At 43.3% G+C, this 18698-nt stretch overlaps 1 protein-coding gene across 1 annotated transcript in view; it reads right to left on the minus strand.

The window, feature by feature from the left end:
• The window catches only part of LOC119002432 (uncharacterized), a 42052-nt gene that overhangs the window by 6730 nt on the left and 16624 nt on the right, over positions 1–18698 (minus strand). Inside the window, exons 6-8 of the mRNA XM_037068352.1 lie at positions 14245–14437; positions 13414–13708; positions 10963–11079 (exon numbers count right to left, since the gene is read on the minus strand). Of these exons, the coding sequence (XP_036924247.1) occupies positions 10963–11079; positions 13414–13708; positions 14245–14437 (605 nt within the window). The remainder of the gene's footprint in view (positions 1–10962; positions 11080–13413; positions 13709–14244; positions 14438–18698) is intronic.

Genomic DNA, 18698 nt, shown 5'->3' on the forward strand with positions numbered 1-18698 from the left:
AAATTTCATCTCTTTAAACTTTCTTCCCCATGCCACTGTCCTCAATGTGTATATTCCTATTATTCATACAGTTCATACAGTATCTTTCATACAGTATCTTTCAACTGGAAAGATACTCTTTTCTAGTTGTGGGATCCAATCCGTCCAACTTTGTCTGGTTGGCTGTGGTGAGAGGTTCAACATTGAAACCACACCAGTTATACCATTGTTCCAGGAATTAAATGAGTGGAGTTGAAAGACTTTTTTCAAACAACTGAAACCAAACAGATGCTCATTTGCCCTCAAATGAAATATGTTAGCCCTGTGGTGACCAAATATTGACCTAATGACTAAATAAAAGCAAAGAGAGATTCTGACTTCTTAAGAATACTTCTTAAGGACTCCTCTAAAGCACTAACCACTCAACCTTAAGGAAATGCCCCAGGGCACTTTCAGACAAAAACCCAGTGGAGACCAGAAAGGGAGTATGTGTTAGTAGATTCAGTAAAGATCTCCAAACTACTCTCTTCCCAGGAATCCTCAAGTCTCTTTCACAGAAAAACAAAGAGAAGACAGTTTTCTACCCCGCCTAGCTTGCCACTGTGTGCCAGCCTTGCCAACAGAAACTTGTCCCCATTTTGGACTACAAGTCAGGAAACCTGGGTTCAAATCTCAACTCCTCCTTTTAGTCGTGTGATGTTCTCAAAGCCTCGGGAAGTGTGTAACATGGGAGGATATTTTCGCACATTATACATGTCCTTGTGTGGTATGTGCAAGGAAAACAGCCACATGCCCTCGGAGGATCGTTGCCAGGATTTAGGGAACTAGTTATATGCAAAGGTATGACTCTCAAAAGATACTCATTTTCTTTTGGGTCTGCAGTACTTATCTCTTTGTTGGCGAATTCCTGCCTTGTGGAAAAGCCTGGGTTGATAAGTGAAAGGGACAAAGCAAAATAAAAACAGGGTTTGACGTTTCTGTTGGAAAGACACATGTTTATCCACTCAGTGCAAACAATACAGGGTGGGGCAGAAAGGTTTACAGCCGTGAGTGCATGATTCTCCTCGTGTTATTATTATCCATTAATTATTGGTGTTTGTTTCCATATGAACAACTGTTAACCTCCTTTTATCCCCCGGCATTTATTGACAGCCTACTGTTTTCCCAGGTCCTGCGATGCAGAAATGAGCAAAATGGACAAAGTCCCTGCCCTAGTTAGGGGATCAGATAATAAGGCAGTGGATGGGTAAGATGTCACGTGGTGAGTGCTATGAACCCAACCAAGTAGGGTAAGCAATGGAGTGTGAAAAGTGCTCTCAGAAAGAACAAAAAGGGAAGGCCACTGAGGGGTGACCTCTGTCTAGTGAGACAATAAACTGCAACTACCTGAAGAGCCACCAGCAAAGTGAGCACCATGAGTAAAGGCTCTGAGCGGGAACAGCAAGGAGGCCAGAGTGGCAGGAGGCCATGGGCAACAGACACAAAGGAGCTGGAGGCCAGATTGCAGAAGTCTCGTGGTCCATAGAAAGGATCCGGGATTTTATTTCAAGTATGATGAGCACTTGAAGTGTGACCAGCCTCGTGAGCATCAAACAGGTGAAGAATTAAATCCAGCCATTAAATCCAGGTCCTGTTGATATGCTAACTCATATAACCCTCATAATACCCCAACACTGGTGATTTTCTCCCCAATTTACAGATGAGAAAACTGAGGCAAGCCACAAAAAGAAGAGCTGGGATTTAAAGTCTAGTTTCTGACCTCAAAGCTTGTGACCTCATTTCATCAAATATAAAAAACTGATCACTGCTCTGCTTCCTTTTGTTTAAAACTGGCTACTAAACTAGGTTAGCTTTTAAAGCACAGAACCATACAGTTTTTCCAGAAAGGATAAGTAACATCAGTCTCAACTAGATTTTCATACTTCCCTGGTAGGCACTGGCTTTCCACCCAGATCCTTTCAAAAGAAAACGTTTTTTTTCCTAGGGATGCAGGTAGAAGCCCTGTAAGCTGTTCAAATATGCCTCTAAAATCAGAACCTGAAAATGGGACAACAGGGTGATTGGTCACCCCCACCTCCAATTACCAGGGCGATTGGTTGCCCCTACTTGGGTCTATGGGTCCAAGGCCATGGTGAGAAGTCTGGACGGGTGATGGAGAGTGTGTGTCGCTACTACACAGGGGTAGTTGCTCCATCTGCGGGAAAGAGTGAGTGTGTGGAGAGTTCACAGAAGACCCGAGGTTCCAGGAGGGGCTTCCCCGGAAACGTGTTCTGTGGATACTTTCCACAGAAAGCGTCATGACTCCTTCACAATGTAGATCAAAAGAATTACTTTTCCTATTTGCCTTTTATCCTTCCCCTTTCTGGTTTTTAGAGGGGAGGAAAACTTCTAAGTCTCATGTTCTCTAATTCAACTCTGGCTACAAATTATTGTGGAAGCAAGCCACAGGAAGGGATTGGGACTGTGAGAGACCATTACAATCATCTGCAGTTCCTGTTCCTAAGCAGAAGCCCTGATGATATGTTATTTGGAACGCTAGATCTGTGGAAAGTAAAGAGTTATACGAAAAAGGGGTTCTTCTGCTAAATGATAGGGAACTTGAACAAAATTAATTTGAAAACATCTTTTTAAAGAAAAATGCTTGTAAACATTTACATATAAGCTACCATAAAGTTTATACTTATTCTGTAGCTTGTTCTTATGAAGTTGGGTTTCTCAGGCTGTCTGTTACAAAGGGCAAAGAGCTTTCTGGTGATATGCAAAGGTCTTTCATAAAGGTTTCAAGGAGCCCTGACTAGTGAGGCTCAGTTGGTTGGGCATCATGCCACAACGCAAAACAAAGCAAAAGGTCACAGGTTCAATTCATGGTCAGGGCACATGTCTGGGTTGAGGGCCTGGTCCCCAGTTCAGGTGCGTGTAAGGGGCAACTGATTGATGTTTCTCTCTCATATCAATATTTTTCTCTTTCTCCTTCTCCCTCCCTTCCCCTCTCTCTAAAAAATAAATAAATAAAGTCTTTTTAAAAAAAAGATTCCAAGGACCGTCGATGTGTATCCTTGAGATCATAAATATTTATAACCAGAAATTGCACTCATTAAAAATGATATTTGTTTACCTAAAATTATAAAGCATATTTGCATAAAAGATTAATTTTTATCCTCCAAATGTGAGATAATTAGCTTCACCAACTTTGTTCTGTAGTGTCTCCAGACTCTATTTGGTGCTGGGATCTTCCTTTTTAAGTGAGAAAGCATCTATACCTTTTGTCGGACGTCTTCCTACAGACCTGCATTTTGATAAGCCTGGCAACTCTAACATTCATTTCTGAAAGCATAGTGAATGTTAGTTTTTCTCCAACAAGTAATGTGTCTTTTCCACAAGTGTTTGACCTTCAGGTGGGACCCCAATCAAATCCTGGTATGACGTGTCCTCGGAACATGCATTTTTCTGATGGCTGTTAGAGTTGGAAGGATACCAAGAGATCATCTAATTCAGTCCCCCTTGCTTTACAGATAAAGAATCGAGGACTAAAGAGGTCCATTGTCTGTGGACACCCAGCAAGTCAGAGGTAGAACCAGAACTAGAATCAGTTTGCTGCTTTTCCTACCCTGCCTCCCTACTTCTTATTTGTCGTCATTATTGTGGTAGAATATACGTGACAAAATTAACCACGTTAGCCATTTTTAAGCGTACAGTTCAGTGGCATTAAGTACCTTCCCACTGTTGTGCAACTATCACCACCACACACCTCCACAGCTTTCTTGGCATCACAAATAGGAACTCTGTGGGTACCATTTAAGCGAGAACTCCATGTATTCCACCTTCTCCCAGCCTCCAGCCCCTGGTAAGGGCTGTTCTGTTTCTGTCTCTGAGAATTTGACTATTTTAGGTTCCTCACCTGAGTGGAGTCATGCAGTATCTGTCCGTTTGTGTCTCCCTTATTTCACATAGCAGAACGTCATCAAGGTTCATCCATGGGACAGTGTCTATCAGAATTTCACTTGTTTAGGCTGAATAACACTGCACAGTATGCACAGACCACATTTTGTTTATCCACTCCTCACCAGTGGGTGTTTGGGCTGTTTCCACCTTTTGGCTATTGTGAGCGATGCTGCTGGGAAACGGGCATCTGCTCAAGGCCCTGCTTTCAGTCCTTTCGGGTGCGTATACCTGGGAGTGGGGTTGCTGCATTATATGATAACTCTATCTTTAATTTTTTAGGCAACCACCATACTGTTTTCCACAGTGGCCACGTCACTTTAGTCGCCCTCTCCTTAGTTTCTGATGCATAGCAGCAGAAAGAGTGTGGGATTGGACGTTGCCAGCCCACCCCCAGGACTGATTAGCTGCAGATGTCATCTTTGTAAGCCACGCCTCAAACTCAGCTTTGCTATTAGGAAGAGGTAAATGACCTTTGACTTGTGGACCTCACAGAATTGTTATAAGAATTCAATAAGATGAGATATAGTGACTGCTTTACAAATGAAAACAGGATCCTTAATGAAGTTATTATTAGTCATTTGTACTAAATTTGAATCAAATGCAATGTCAAAGGAGAAAACCATGAGCTGTTGGGAAGGAAAAAGCACACTAAAGAAATTTAATATCTAACTTGTTTGGGACTCTCTGAGCTTCCTGGACTTGCATGTCTATTTCCTTCACCAAACTGGGGAAGTTTTCTTTCATTATTATTTCAAATAAGTTTTCAATTTCTTGCTCTTGCTCTTCTCCTTCCGGCACCCCTATGACTCAGATGTTGGTATATTTAAAGTTTTGCCAGAGGTTCCTAAGCCTCTTCTCTTTCTTTTCAATTCTTGTTTCTTCTTTCTGTTCCAGTTGAATGTTTATTTCTTCTTTTTGCTCCAAATCATTGATTTGACTCCTAGTTTTTTTCCCTTCACTGCTGGTTCCCTGTATACTTTTTTTTATTTCACTTTGTATGGCCTTTACTTCTTCCTCTATTTTGTGACCATTCTCAATAATTTCTCTCAGCATCCTGATCACCAGCGCCTTGAACTCTGCCTCTGATAGATTAGCTATCTGCGTGTTGCTTAGTTCTTTTTCTGGAGTTTTGATCTGTTCCTCCATTTGAGCCTTATCTCCCTGGCTCTTCATTTTGGCAGCCTCCCTGTGTTTCTGTGTATTAGGTAGAACTGCTTTGATTCCCATGCTTGGCACACCTGTTACATTGTAAGGGGTGGGGCTTTAGCTATACACCAGAGCAGGGAAGCCCACTTCACTGCATTGTGGCACTGTGTGTGGACAAGGGGTCAGAGAGGGAACAATGCAACTTGTTTAGCTCTTGCCCCATTTCCAGTCACTTCCCCAAAGCATCTGGTGTTCTTCTAGTTGCTACCCTGGTGCTAATTCCCAGAGCCGGTAGGTTTGTGGATGTTCTAAGACTCTGTGGGAGCAAAGAGAGTCACACCAAGATACATCATAATTAAAATGCAAAGGTTAAAGATAAAGAGAGAAATGTAAAAGCAGCAAGAGAAAAGAAGCAAGTCACCTACAAAGGAGATCCCATGAGACTATCAGCTGATTTCTCAAAAGAAACCTTGTAGGCTAGAAGGGACTGGCAAGAAGTATTTGAAGTCATGAAAAGCAAGGACCTACATCAAAGATTACTCTATCCATCAAAGATATCATTTAGAATGGAAGGGCAGATAAAGTGGTTACCAGACAAGATAAAACTAAAGTCGTTCATTATTACCAAGCCCTTGTGTGAAATGTTGAAGAGACTTATCTAAGGAAAAGAAGAAGATCAAAACTATGAATAGTAAAATGACAACAAGCTCACAACTATCAACAGTGGAATCTAAAAAGAAAAAAAAATGGAAACAAACTGAGCAAGCAACTAGAATAGAATCAGAGAGATAGAGGTCACATGGAGGGTTGTCAGCGGGAGGGGGAAGAGGGAGAAAGGGGGAAAAGATGCAGGGAATAAGAAGAATGGTTAATGGGTACAGAATTGACAGAGGGGTGTTAGGAATAGTGTGGGAAGTAGAAAAACCAAAGAACTCACATGCATGACCCACGGACACAAGTTAAGGTGGGGGGATTGCTGGAGGGCATGGGTATGTGCCGGGCAAAGGGGGGCAAAGGGAAAAAATAGGACATCCATAATAGCATAATCAATAAAAAATACTTAATAAAAAATTTGCTAACCCTTGTCCTACAGGGTAGAGCTGGTGAAAGTACACTTATCATAAAGAGAGAATAAAGGTTTTAACTGGGAAAAAAAAGAAAAGAAATGTAGTGCCCAACAAAGACTCTGATCTAAATAAGATACCAAATTGCTGTGGTTACAGTTTGTTGTAGGTAGGCCCCTGCTCTCTGGGTGTGGTAGTAGATACGGCTCAGAAAGGCCTTGAAGTGTCCAGAGAGAAGACAGGGAAGTCACTTACAGCTCAGAGGCTTCATGTTCTGGCTTCTCTGGCCCTTTATTCTTTGTTGCTCAGAGTCAGTGTGAGTCCCAGGGAGTGAGAGCTAATCCCATCTGTGTGCAAGCAGACAACCTATTTGTATTTCTAACCTTGGAGCTCAAGTAGGACTGCTGAAGAAAATACTACTTCAGTTTTAGTGTATTTTTTAAAATATTTTATTTATTTTCTTTAGAGGGGAAGGGAAGGAGAGAGGAAGAGAAACATCAATGTATGGTTGCTTCCCGTGCATCCCCTGCTGGGAACTGGCCCCTGGGGGGAACTGGCCTGCAACCCAGGCATGTGCCCTGACTGGGAATCGAACTGCAATCGTCTGGTTCGCAGGCCCATGCTCAATCCACTGAGCTACACCAGCCAGGGCTTTAGTGTATTTTTGAATGTCAAAAAAACAACAATAATAATAACCCAAAACCTTTGTAATGGTAACTGTAATAAAATACACATGTGCTAACTTAACAGCACAAATAGAACAGACCAAATAGTATCAAACAAAGCAAGGGGAAAAAACCTTAGATACTAAAAATGTTTTGGGGCATAATTTCTATGGGAAATTGGTGACTGTGTTAATCTTTCAATCTGATTTAAAAGAATTCAGAACAGAGTCTCACATTAATATGACTAGATTACTCACTATATAATGAAGAGTCCCAATATTCTGAATCATTGTCCTCTTCACTTGGGAAAGAGGGAGTGGAGAACAAAAAACTGGCCAAACTAGCTCTCTTAAAGCATCTTGAAGCAGTCAAGTCATTCTTTTGTCTTGTCCTTTTAAAATGAGGATGTGACCGGTTCCAACACTCCCTGTCCTCTCCTGCACTATGACAACACGTGTCCATCATTTCCATGGAAACCTAGGGTCCTTAAAGCTTTGATGAAATCCCAGCTCTAGAGAGCATATCCTTCTCTCCACGTATCCCTAGAGACCTAGCCTTTCCCCTGCGTAATCAGCAGCCCCTAAGGCAGCAGAGGACAGCAGTGCAGACCTCTGGAAGACTAAAGATAACATCTTAGGTTATGTTTCACTTCCTGAGCCCTAAGGTGGAACAAGCCCCTGGCTAGGCTCCCAGGAGACTCACAGAGGGACCCCAGAGTAGACCTCAGAACTGTCCTCAAGACCAGCAGAAAGGATTCATCACCTCACCTCCAACCAATCAGCTCCCAGCATGACCCTGAAACACGTAACCCACAGTATCTGGCAGCTTTGCCCTAGATAATCTGTAACCCACATGCCATTGAGGAGCTGGGGCTGGTGAGCATCAGCTCCCCCTTCTCCTGGATGTTGCCATCCACCGATAAAATAGCCAACATGGGCCCAGCAGAATGGCTCCGCAAAGAATGGTGGCAAGAAGCAGAAGGGCCAGTTCTGTTCTACAACACCACTGACCACAGGGAATTTTACTGTAATTATTTATTCTTGCTTGTCTATTTCTCCCCTCTCTTGAACACAGAAATCATGTCTAAACCAGCAGAATAAGGTAAAAACCATGACCTGGCAATCTGTAAATAACATTCCACAAAGACAGTCTTGCCCCACTTCAGAGCCCTGGGTAACGCACATCCCAGACACTAGTCCACGTGTATAAAAACGAACACCTTGGTTAAAGAATTGATGTGCCCTAATGCATCTAAGCAAACAGCTGAAATACATCTTCAACTGAGTTTTCACAATGTTCTTTGCAAGCTTTCTTGTCTTTGTTAAATTATCAGGAAAATGCAGGCTCATTTATTACAATCATATCCATTCTCTGTTCTGTTTTGTCCACAGAAATCCCAGCCCAACATGGTCATATCAGAACAGTTCACCTACATTTTCCCTTTATAGGCAAAGAAAACAGAATCATTCTGCCTTGCTCCGGGAAGAAAGGCAGAGCCGGTCCCCAAGGCCCTCAGAATGCCATCTGGCCGAAACCTTTCCCAGAGTTTTCTGGCCCAGGGACAAAGCACGTTTTTTCCAAATGGATCAACACTGTCACCCAGTGGACAGATAACTATGCAGGCCAAGGCCTTAGCATGGCTTTTGGCTTGACCGCCAGTGTTTGAAGAAGAACCTGTTTATTTTAGGTGGCCACGGCTAATTGTTAATATTCTCTCCCAGGGACCTGGAGGGACCCCAGCTGACAAGCCTTTGATTTGGGTATCACAGATGAGTGCTGGGTAAGGAGGGCACCCATTTCCGTTGTACTGATGCTTTCTTCTCTTTTCTTTTTTAATCATCAGTAAATGTGTAGGAAGCACAAACTGTAAACCAGCCAAGTGAGTCTGCCAAGACCCACAGGATGAAACAGGCTTGCAGGAACGGGGTGATATTTGATCACGGGCCAGGTACTGGGGGAAGACTTCCTTACCACAGAATAAGACTCATTGTTCATTGTTGTTAGTGACAGCGATGTGTATTTGGAAAACCGAAAATAGATTTTTGTGTGTTTGTGAATTGCAATCTGAGGAAGTTACTCAGTTTACTACAGTGAAATCAGTGGATGAGCTACTCTGGCTTCCTCCGTTTAGTGCATCTCAAAACACAAGTTCAGGTGCAGCCTCTGCCCCATCTCATTTGTCCTGAGTCCCTTTTTCTTGTCTCAAATGTCATCTGACACTTGTAACACACTGGCTTGCTTTTCATACTAAGCTAAGAGGCTCTTTGCTTTTCCTGCTAAATGCACCTTTAAATTAGTTTCGTCTCCCCAGCTGGAACTCATGGACAAGCTGAAAGCCTTCATCTGGTATCATGTTACACTCCTCAAGCCACTCTGCAGTAGTGGGAGCTGAGGCTTCACCTTGTAGGAGGTTTTGCAGAATCTTACAATTAAAAGCAAAGTCTCTGTTTGTTGTGAGAAAGCCCGGGTTTGAATGCTGACCCCACACCTTGCTAGCTTCCTGCCCTTCGACAGGTTACTTAGTCCCTCTAAGGTCTCAGTTTCCACCTCTATTATCAGTGCCTATAGTGTTAGTACCAACCTCCCGGCCTGCTGTGGGCATTTAGACAAGAAAACACAACTGGATAACTTAGCCCAGTGCCTGGGCACATGGAAAAAACTCCATAAATATTAGCCTTAGCACTATTGTAATTATTCCAGCAGCAGTCCTTGTTATTCCTGAAAAGCAACTTCATAAAGTACCTCTGGACAAGCACATGACATCATCGTATTTTTTAAGCCAGTGGGGAGAGATCGTCCAGTCCATTGCTTCTCATTAAAATGATCCAGGGAAGACTTTTTGAAAACACTGCCAGCTCAAATAGCCAGAGAAAAGAATGCTTATCGTACAAATATTTTAGATTAGAGTCTAGTAACAGGCAAACTGAAGCTGCAGTGACAAAGCAAATCAGTGGTTGCCTGGGACGAGGCTGGACGTACTTACGGCGAACCGGCCACGGGAAACCTTTTGGGGTGCCGGCAACGTATTCTGCCTTGGTTGTGGAGGTGGTTACGCAGGTGCGTACATTTGTCAAAAGTCATCGGAACTGCACACTCAGAAGTGAGTGCACTAGAGCGTGTGTAAAATGTACCGTAATTAACTTGACGTAAAGAGAGTGCTGGGTCTCACCCCCACAAATTCCAATTGAATTGTTCTAGGGAGAGGCCCAGAAATCATTTACTTTTCCACGCACCGAAGGCGTCAGCCAGGGTTGGAAGCGACTGACCTACCCGGGTCCTCTCCGCTCCAGTTGCGGTTCACCCAAACACATACGGCTGGTTACGGTGGAAGGCGCAGGACTGGAAACCACATCTCCAGGTACCTCGCTCCCGTCACTAATAATATCCCCTCTCCCTGGAACTTCTCTCTTCTTCTTCTTACCTCTTCCTATCAAAATCCCTCCCACCTGTAGAGCCCAGCTCACGTATCACAAGAGGCCTCAGGTTGCAGTTCTCCCTATTGGATTAGGAGCTCCTTGTGAGGAGGGACTGTAGCCTATTTCTGTATCCTTGGTATCCAGTACTGTGCTTGGCACAGAGCAGACATTCAGTAAACATTTGTCGAGTAGAAAAATTGGTGGAAGGAAATTAACATTAGTGCCCACGAGATGCCAAGAATTGAAACAAGTGCTGTACGCACATTATCCCACTGAATCTTTACAATTGTATACATTGGTTATCATTTCCCCCTTTTGTAAGGGAGCAAACAGACCCAGAGAGGCTTAGTAATTTGCCCGTGGTCACACAGTAAAGCAAGTAGTAGAACCAAGGTTTGAATTCAGGTCTGTTTTCAAAGTGCATGTTTTCTCTGTCAGACTAGGCTGTCTCATTTATGGTAGTTACTCTATTTAGTCTTAAATCACGGACACTATATAGCTTACCTCCTCAATTAGGTTATAAGCTTCTTAAATACAATAATTAAATTTAAACTATAGAGCTAATCCTACAGTTACAAGAAGACCCGCAGTTAGAAGAGGATCTGTAGGCCCCCGGGGGAAGGAGCTGCGGAGGACTGTGATTTGAGCTAGCCTGTTTCCGCCTCCTGTGCACTCTAGGGCCCACCGCTGAGCCCTGCAGGTGCCGCACCCCACAGTCGGTCAGAAGAGTCACGGATCTCAGGCACTTACCAAAAAGATTCCGGGAATGACGTTGTGCCTTCGAACCAGCAGTGGACAATGGCTGCCGGTGAATTTAGATGCGGAGATGATGTTGTACTTGAGAAATCGAAAGGAATCCGAACGACTCTTTAAAAAAAGAAAGATAGAAAGTCGTGAGGACATTCAATCCCAGGTAACAAATCCTTTGCTCTGTTCAGTAGTATTTCTATCTTTGAACCCAAAACTCTAAACTACCCCCAGCACTCTATTAGAAATGCCTTCATCAGCTCCCCCAAGACCTCTGTATTGCCAACGCAGTGGACACTTCATGTTTCTTGTATTACTTGAGCTCTTTACGGCACTGGAAATTACTGAACAGCCCTCCCTTCTCAAACTCCCTCCTGGGTTCTTCCTCTGTGTCTTCCATCCCAGTCTTTGTCAAGTACAACTTTTCCTCTACTTGATCTTGAAATATCTGCTGTCCTAAAATCTCCAGCCTTGCTTCCTGACATTCACTCTCTTTACACACTCCTTGGGTACCCCATGAGTTTAATTACTATTCATGTCTACTAAATACACACAAAGCCCCTTCCTCACCTCCTTCCCTCGCCTGCCTAAGTGTTGCACCTCCTGATCCAGTCACCTCATTCGATGGCACTCTTGCCCCCCAAGCCACTGGTACGCCTGCTCCACACTGCTACGCTATGCGGCATGCTGGGCTGCTCAGGACTGTGGCTCCTAAGTGCGAGACTCCATGGCCTGAACCCAGCCCCACTGCTTCCTGACTGAGGAATCTCGGGCAAGTGACTGACTGTCCTGTGTCTCAGTAACTGGCCTTAGCTCAATGCACTTAAATGCAGAAAGCCAGTCACTTAGGGTTCTTTTGAGAATTAAATGATATTCCAGGCAAACAATGGTTGCAACACAGTAAGTGTTCAGTAAGTATTTGCTCTATTGATCTTATTCTGACTTGCCATTTCTGATCAGTTCAGCAAACATTTACCAAATGTCTATTAGATGGGAGGCGCTGCAGTGGTGGAGCCCTTGGGATTTAGTGTATATTGTTGTCACTCCAATGAGGGGTCGAACTCCTGATTTAGATCTTGGTCTCCCATCCACTCAGCTTGTCTCTCTTTTTGGGGGAGACCTAGCTCAGTCCACGAGCTCACACTCCCAGAAGCACCTCCCATGGGACTAAGAAGGAATTAGCAGTGACCATGCACCCCCATAGCTGAACCTCAGGCTGAAGAATCACTCACTCATTTATTAGTCATTTATCCATTTGACAAATATCTTTTACGTGTTGGCCATGTGCCAGGCCCATGATAGGCACTGGGGCTAGAATTGTGAACAAGGCATTGTCCTGCCATCAAAAACCTTCCAGTCCACTAGCAGAGAAATCCAGCTTCAGAGCGAGCTGGGAGGGTTAGGCAACTAGTCCCAGAACCTGTGCTCCCGGAACCCACCACAAACCCTCTGGGGCTCAGGCCCCCCTTTTAAGAGCTTTGTCTACACCCTGAGGCTTCCACCCAAGCATCCAGTGAATTCCCACTACTGCTCAGCTTTCCAAACACGGCTCAGCAATTTCCTTGTTCAAGGAAATGGACTTGACCTGAAGAGAAGTCCTGGGAGGGTTTTAAGCAGAGTGATGTAGTCATATTTGGATACTAAAAAGAACTCCCTGCAGTATGTAGGAAATCAGATGGACTAAGATAAGAAGCAGAAAAATCAGAGAAGCTGTTGGAGAAAATCAAGTGGGAGGTGATAAAGGCCTAAAATAAGCAGAAGCAAGAAAACAAGGGATGAATAAGAGAAAATGTCACAGTGATAGAACTGATAAGACACAGAGACTTATTCAATGTGTTGATGGTAAGTGCTATTAGACAGAATAGGATTTATGAATGTCTACTGGTCATGGTTACTTGGGGCGGAAACCAAAAGAAGGGCGTAGGGCCCAGTCTAGGCTCAGTTGAGAGGAATGGTGGATTGGTAATGTCTGCCATGGATGCAGAATGGGAGGGCATTGGCACGCCTGGTATTTACCACGCCTTTCTCTGGCAGAGAAAGCATAAAAATGCACTGTGTTTTGTGAAACATGCACACTGTGTGGTCCCATGTATAGGAAGGTCTAGAACAGAAAAACTGATTTATGGTGAGAAAAGTCAGAATAGTGGTTACCTGGGTGTGGGTAGGTGGGTGGATTATTGACTGAGAAGGGGCAAGAAGAAGCTTTTCAGGGCCTAGGAATATTCTATATCTTGATCTGCTCGGTAATTATACAGACATATACATATATAAAAATTCATTAAGCTATGTACCCTTAAGATCTGTGACCTATACTGTATGAAGGTCATACCTCAAATGAAAGGGTGGGGGGTGGGAATTCCTTCCATGAGGTTTTGTATGGCTGAGGAAATGTATTAAGATATCCATGCAAGTAAACATTAGTTCACAATTTGTCTTTACACATGGGACACTCACCTGAATGCAAGGCATGCTTCTGGTTCTGTTCTGTTCCCTATACACTTTGGCCACTTCTTTTATTGTCTTGTCCTTTTCCATATCTGAGAACACACAGACTATAATGATCTGATCGATGGAGGAGAGCTGCTTGCTGATCAGGTAGTCATACTCCAGGTCTGTCACTTCAGGAATGCTGTAGGTGCTACATCGGCATGAGTCCCCTTCCTTCCCACACAGAGTCCTCCGTAGGACCACGGGACAGACCAGGTGGGAAGCAAACCACGCATCCTTGCTCTCAGAGGGAAGAGAAAGCCTTGAAAAGTAACAAGAGAAATTGTGTTCGAAGAACTGAAAGGACAGAAAGAACATCATTTTAAGAAGTACCAAAGAACCAAAGTGGCCATGTTGTTTTTATTAGTGTTGTTATTTTTTAGAATTGTATTCAATCCTCCCCCCCTTTTTTGTTACAATGAAAATACAGTCAATTTTGCATTGTATGTGTATGCCCCAAAGTGGCTGCTTTAGTAAAGCACTGAAATGTAATTCTGGACAGAATTTTATCTGCCAAGACCCTAAAATACTTGTCAATATACCAAAAGAGTCAAATGGCATTTTAATGTGTGTTATATAAATATAATCCACAATCTATCAGGGTTAGGAATTTTGGTTACAAGCAACGGACACATATTCTGGCTAATTTAAGCAAACAGACAAAAACAAAGGAATCTATTAAAGAACTCAAACAACCTTAGGGAAGGTAGAAGGACAGGGTTTGCAGGATCCACTGTCAGAGAAAATGTCTCAGGCAGACACCTCAGCTGCGGTTGCTGGGCAAACTCTCCCGCTCACCTGCTGGCCCTGCTGGCCCAGGACACTTGGGTGCCAGAACTTGGGGGTCGGGGCAGCCCCTGCAGCTGCCTGAAGTCTGGGGCAGGCTTGTTGAATTGGTGGGTCTGGATTATGTGTCTGGGTCCCAGCTTCAGGGGAGGCTGGGAAAGCAAGACTCTGGCACTTTTGGCATCTACAGTGGAAGGCAGTCTGCCTCAGCAGGTAGGGGAGTCCCCCCCACAGAACGTGTATTCAGATGCGGGTTGGTCAGAGCAAATGACTGCTGTCCTCAGTCATTTACACATTCATCTGTAAATGGACACGGAGCTAGTCAACTTCCTACTATTATAAACCCCTGCAATGAAATTGTTGTACGTTTCCCTTTTTGTATAAGACTTATTTTAATGTAGTTAAACCTATCGACCGTCTCCTTTGTGTGTGTTTGTTTTTGTGCGTTTTGGTTTAAGAATTTATTTTCTACTTCAAGGTAATGAAAATATTCTCCTTATGTTTTCTTTCAAATTGTTTATTATTTGGCTTTTCATATTTAGTTCTTCAATCTACCTGGACTTGCTGATGGAGAGTAGAAATCTAAGACAGACAGGTTGGGAGGTAGGTGGACAGCCAGCCAGTTGCCTCACTGCCATGGATTGATTACGCCATTCTTCCTCATTGCTTTGTAACGCTGTCTCTGTTGTGTGTCAGGTTTCCATACGTATGTGGGTCTGGTCGAGGCTTCTATTCTGTTCTGTTGGTCTAACCAGCCTGGTGCCAATACCACAGTACCCTAGCTACTATTTCTTCATTAAAAGCGTTGAAATCTGGTAGGGTAGGTCATTCCACCTTGTTTTTCTTCTTCAAATGTAATAACGTTATTTCCAGAATTAGGTATCTTATACCCCCAAAAGCACAATGACCAAAAACAGAACTTTTGGCACGTGTGGCTTGGTATACAACTTGAGCCATAAAGAGCAGCAAGAGGTTAACAAACCACCTTTGCCAGGGGCTGGACAGTGGCGGAGAGGTCTGAGAGCAGGAGGCAGGGCTGTCGCCAAAGAAACTGGGTGTGTTTGCAATTAAGGATCTGATCTCCATTGTTTAAAAATCAGAAGTCCAGCCTCAGTGATACCCTATAGCTTTTCCCATGACTTCTTACTCCTCCGTCCTCACCTTTGTCTTCCCGGGGGTCTATCTCAGGTGTACACAGAGTGTACCAATATCAGGACCCCTGCAGAGGTATTCTGAGCATCCCTAATAACAGTAATTCCAATGTGTCAACCAGTGTGCTATGAAATCATTAAAAGTCAGAATTCAGGCTACAACTCTCTATATATACTTTGGCTTGAGAAAGCATTTCAAGTTCTTGCCTTGAGCACTGCCCCCAACTCCCAACCTCCTGTCTCCAACACATTACAATCATGGTCAAATAAGACCATTTAGAAGTCTAAAACTGTACTCTGAGCCAAGGTGAACACCTCTATGGATAGAAATGCAATATGTTAGGCTAAAGCTATAAGCTTGGTTAGCTCCTGGACTAGAAAAAGCAAAAGTGGACAAGAATTTGACTCTTGTAAGAAAACAGGAGGACTCCTGGCCAGGATGGTGGCATAGATAGATACATTTTGCACAACTTAAAGAAGGACAACAACACATTAAAAAAAAAACACACAAAAAACAGAACTGCCAGAAAATTGAACTGATAGAAGTTCAACGACAAAGGAGTTAAAGAAGAAACATTTATCCAGACCAGTAGGAGGGGCAGAGATGGGCAGCCAGGTGGAGAGGACTTGCCGCAAGGCAGTGGCTGGAGGACCCAGAGGTCCCACATTCATGTGTGAATAAACCAGGAGGAAAAAATGGGGAGTGAAGCAGACCGCACAATCCAGGATTCCAGTGTGAGGAAATAAAGCCTCAAAATCTCTGACTGAAAAACTGTGGGTGTTGCAGCAACAGGAGAAATTCCCAGCCTCACAGGAGAGTTTGCTGGAGAGACCCACAGTGTCCCAGAATGTACAAAAAACCACCCACCTGGGAATCAGCACCAGAAGGGCCTAATTTGCTTGTAGGTAGTGGAGGAAGAGACGGAAAGCCAGCCAAGAGCTGAGCAAGCAGCATTGTGCCCCCCCCGCCGCCACATACAGCAGCACAACACAGGGATGTGGGTTGCCCTGCCCCAGCAAATACCTAAGGCTCTGCCCTTAGTAATAACAGGAATGCCCAGACAAAAAAGAATATGGCCCAAATGAAAGGGCAGATTAAAGCTACAGAAAAAATACAACTAAGTGATGAAGAGATACCCAACCTATCAGATGCACAGTTCAAAATACTGGTGATCAGGATGCTCACAGAAATGATTGAGTATGGTCGCAAAAAAAAAAAGGAAAAAGTGAAGGCTATGCAAAGTGAAATAAAGGAAAATATATTGGGAACCAATGGCAAAGGGAAGGAAACTGGGACTCAAATCAATAATTTGGAGAAGAAGGAAGAAATAAGCTTTCAACCAGAACAGAATGAAGAAACAAGAATTTTAAAAAATGAGGAGGGGCTTAGCAACCTCCAGGACAACTTTAAACATTCCAACATCCAATTATAGCAGTGCCAGAATGTGAAAAAGAGTAAGAAGTTGAATACTTATTTGAAAACATAATGAAGGAGAACTTACCCAATCTGGTAAAGGAAATAGACTTCCAGGAAGTCCAGGAAGCTCAAAGAGTCCCAAAAATGTTGGACCCAAGGAGGCACACACCAAAGCACAACATAATTACATTACCCAAGATGAAAGATAAGGAAAGAATTTTAAAAGCAGCAGGAGAAAAGGAGAAAGTTGCCTACAAAGGAGTTCTCATAAGACTAGCAGCAGATTTCTCAAAAGAAACCTTACAGGCAAGAAGGGGCTGAAAAGAAGTATTCGAAATCAAGAAAGGTAGGGGCCTACAGCCAAGATTACTCTATCCAGCAAAGCTATCATTTAGAATGCAAGGGCAAATAAAAGTGCTTCCCAGATAAGGTCAAGTTAAAGGAGTTCATCATCGTCAAGCCCTTATTATATGAAATGTTCAAGGGATTTATCTAAGAAAAAGAAGATCAAAATTATGAACAGTAAAATGACAACAAACTCACACAACTATCAACAACTGAACCTAAAAAAACAAAAGCAAAAACAAAAATGAACTAATCAAACAACTAGAACAGGAACAGATTCACAGAAATAGAGATCACATGGAGAGTTATCAGTGGGGAGGGGGAAGAATGGGGGAAAAGGTACAGGGAATAAGAAGCATAAATGATAGGTACAAAATAGATGGGGAGGGGGATGGGTAAGAATAGTATGGGAAATGGAGAAGCCAAAGAACATACATGTATGACCCAGAGACGTGAACTGAGGTGGGGGAATGCTGGTGGGAGGGGGGTACAGGGAGGAGAGAAATAAAGGGACAACTATAATAGCACAATCAATAAAATATATTAAAAATAATTAATTATGGCTTATAAACTCTGGGAACTCACCAGCATTACACAAGAAAATCCTTTCAAAAAATAATAAAGAAAATGAACAAAATGCTCTTCTCAAGTCAGGGCACTGTGGTGCTAGGGGATGTGGCCGGGGTCACTCACTGAAACCGAGCACCAGGGTAGACCTTCAGCCACTCTTTGCATGAGGCTGAAACAGATGCTGTCTACTCCTGTTTGGCACCATGGCTCCCAGGACACTTTAAGCTCAGGAAGGTTGGAGAACACACAGACACAGCCTCCCAACCAGAGCTAAGCCAAGCTGCTTGTGGGCCTGGGGGCAGGGTCTGAAGCATCCCTAATACTCATGAGGCAGGACACCCATTCTACCATTATTTGACCTGGTTCTGCATTTTTTAATGTGAGGTCTTTGGGTCTGAGGTGGTGGCAACTGAAAAGCTACTAGAGAGGGAAGGGTGAGTAGACACACAAATGTGTATTCACCATGCATGGGAAGAGAGGAAAAACCTTCCACTTAACATGAGCTGAGAATTCAAAATTCTAAAACACATCAAAAAAGAAAATTCTAAGAAAGACAATACACAAAACCAATACTCACACATGTATTCAATATAGACAAAGTAAAAATAATGGAGCAAATCTAAAAAGTACTTTAAACTAGGTATGTTTAGAATCCTTATGGTGACTAATTGCAGAATAAATAACTTTGAAAAAATAAGTACATTTAGTCAAGATATGATGGATTGAACACACTCAGGTTTACTTCAACTCTGCTAAACCCTTACTAAAATGATGGTTAAAAGATAATGAAAGTAAAAACTTGTAAGTCTATGCTGGCTTTGGCAGTACAAATACTAAAAACAAACCCTATAAGGCCTATCATATCCTGCAGTACATAAACTAGGATGGTTTTCTTTGTCTGCAAATAACAGAAAAAGCAACACAAACTGGCTTAATAACAACCCCTGCTGGCTCCCACAGTTGGAGTCTGCGGGCAGGGCACG

Source organism: Sturnira hondurensis, unplaced genomic scaffold (genome assembly GCF_014824575.4).
Source record: "Sturnira hondurensis isolate 20B ecotype Veracruz unplaced genomic scaffold, ASM1482457v3 Scaffold0017436, whole genome shotgun sequence".
Classification (NCBI taxonomy): Eukaryota; Metazoa; Chordata; class Mammalia; order Chiroptera; family Phyllostomidae; genus Sturnira; species Sturnira hondurensis.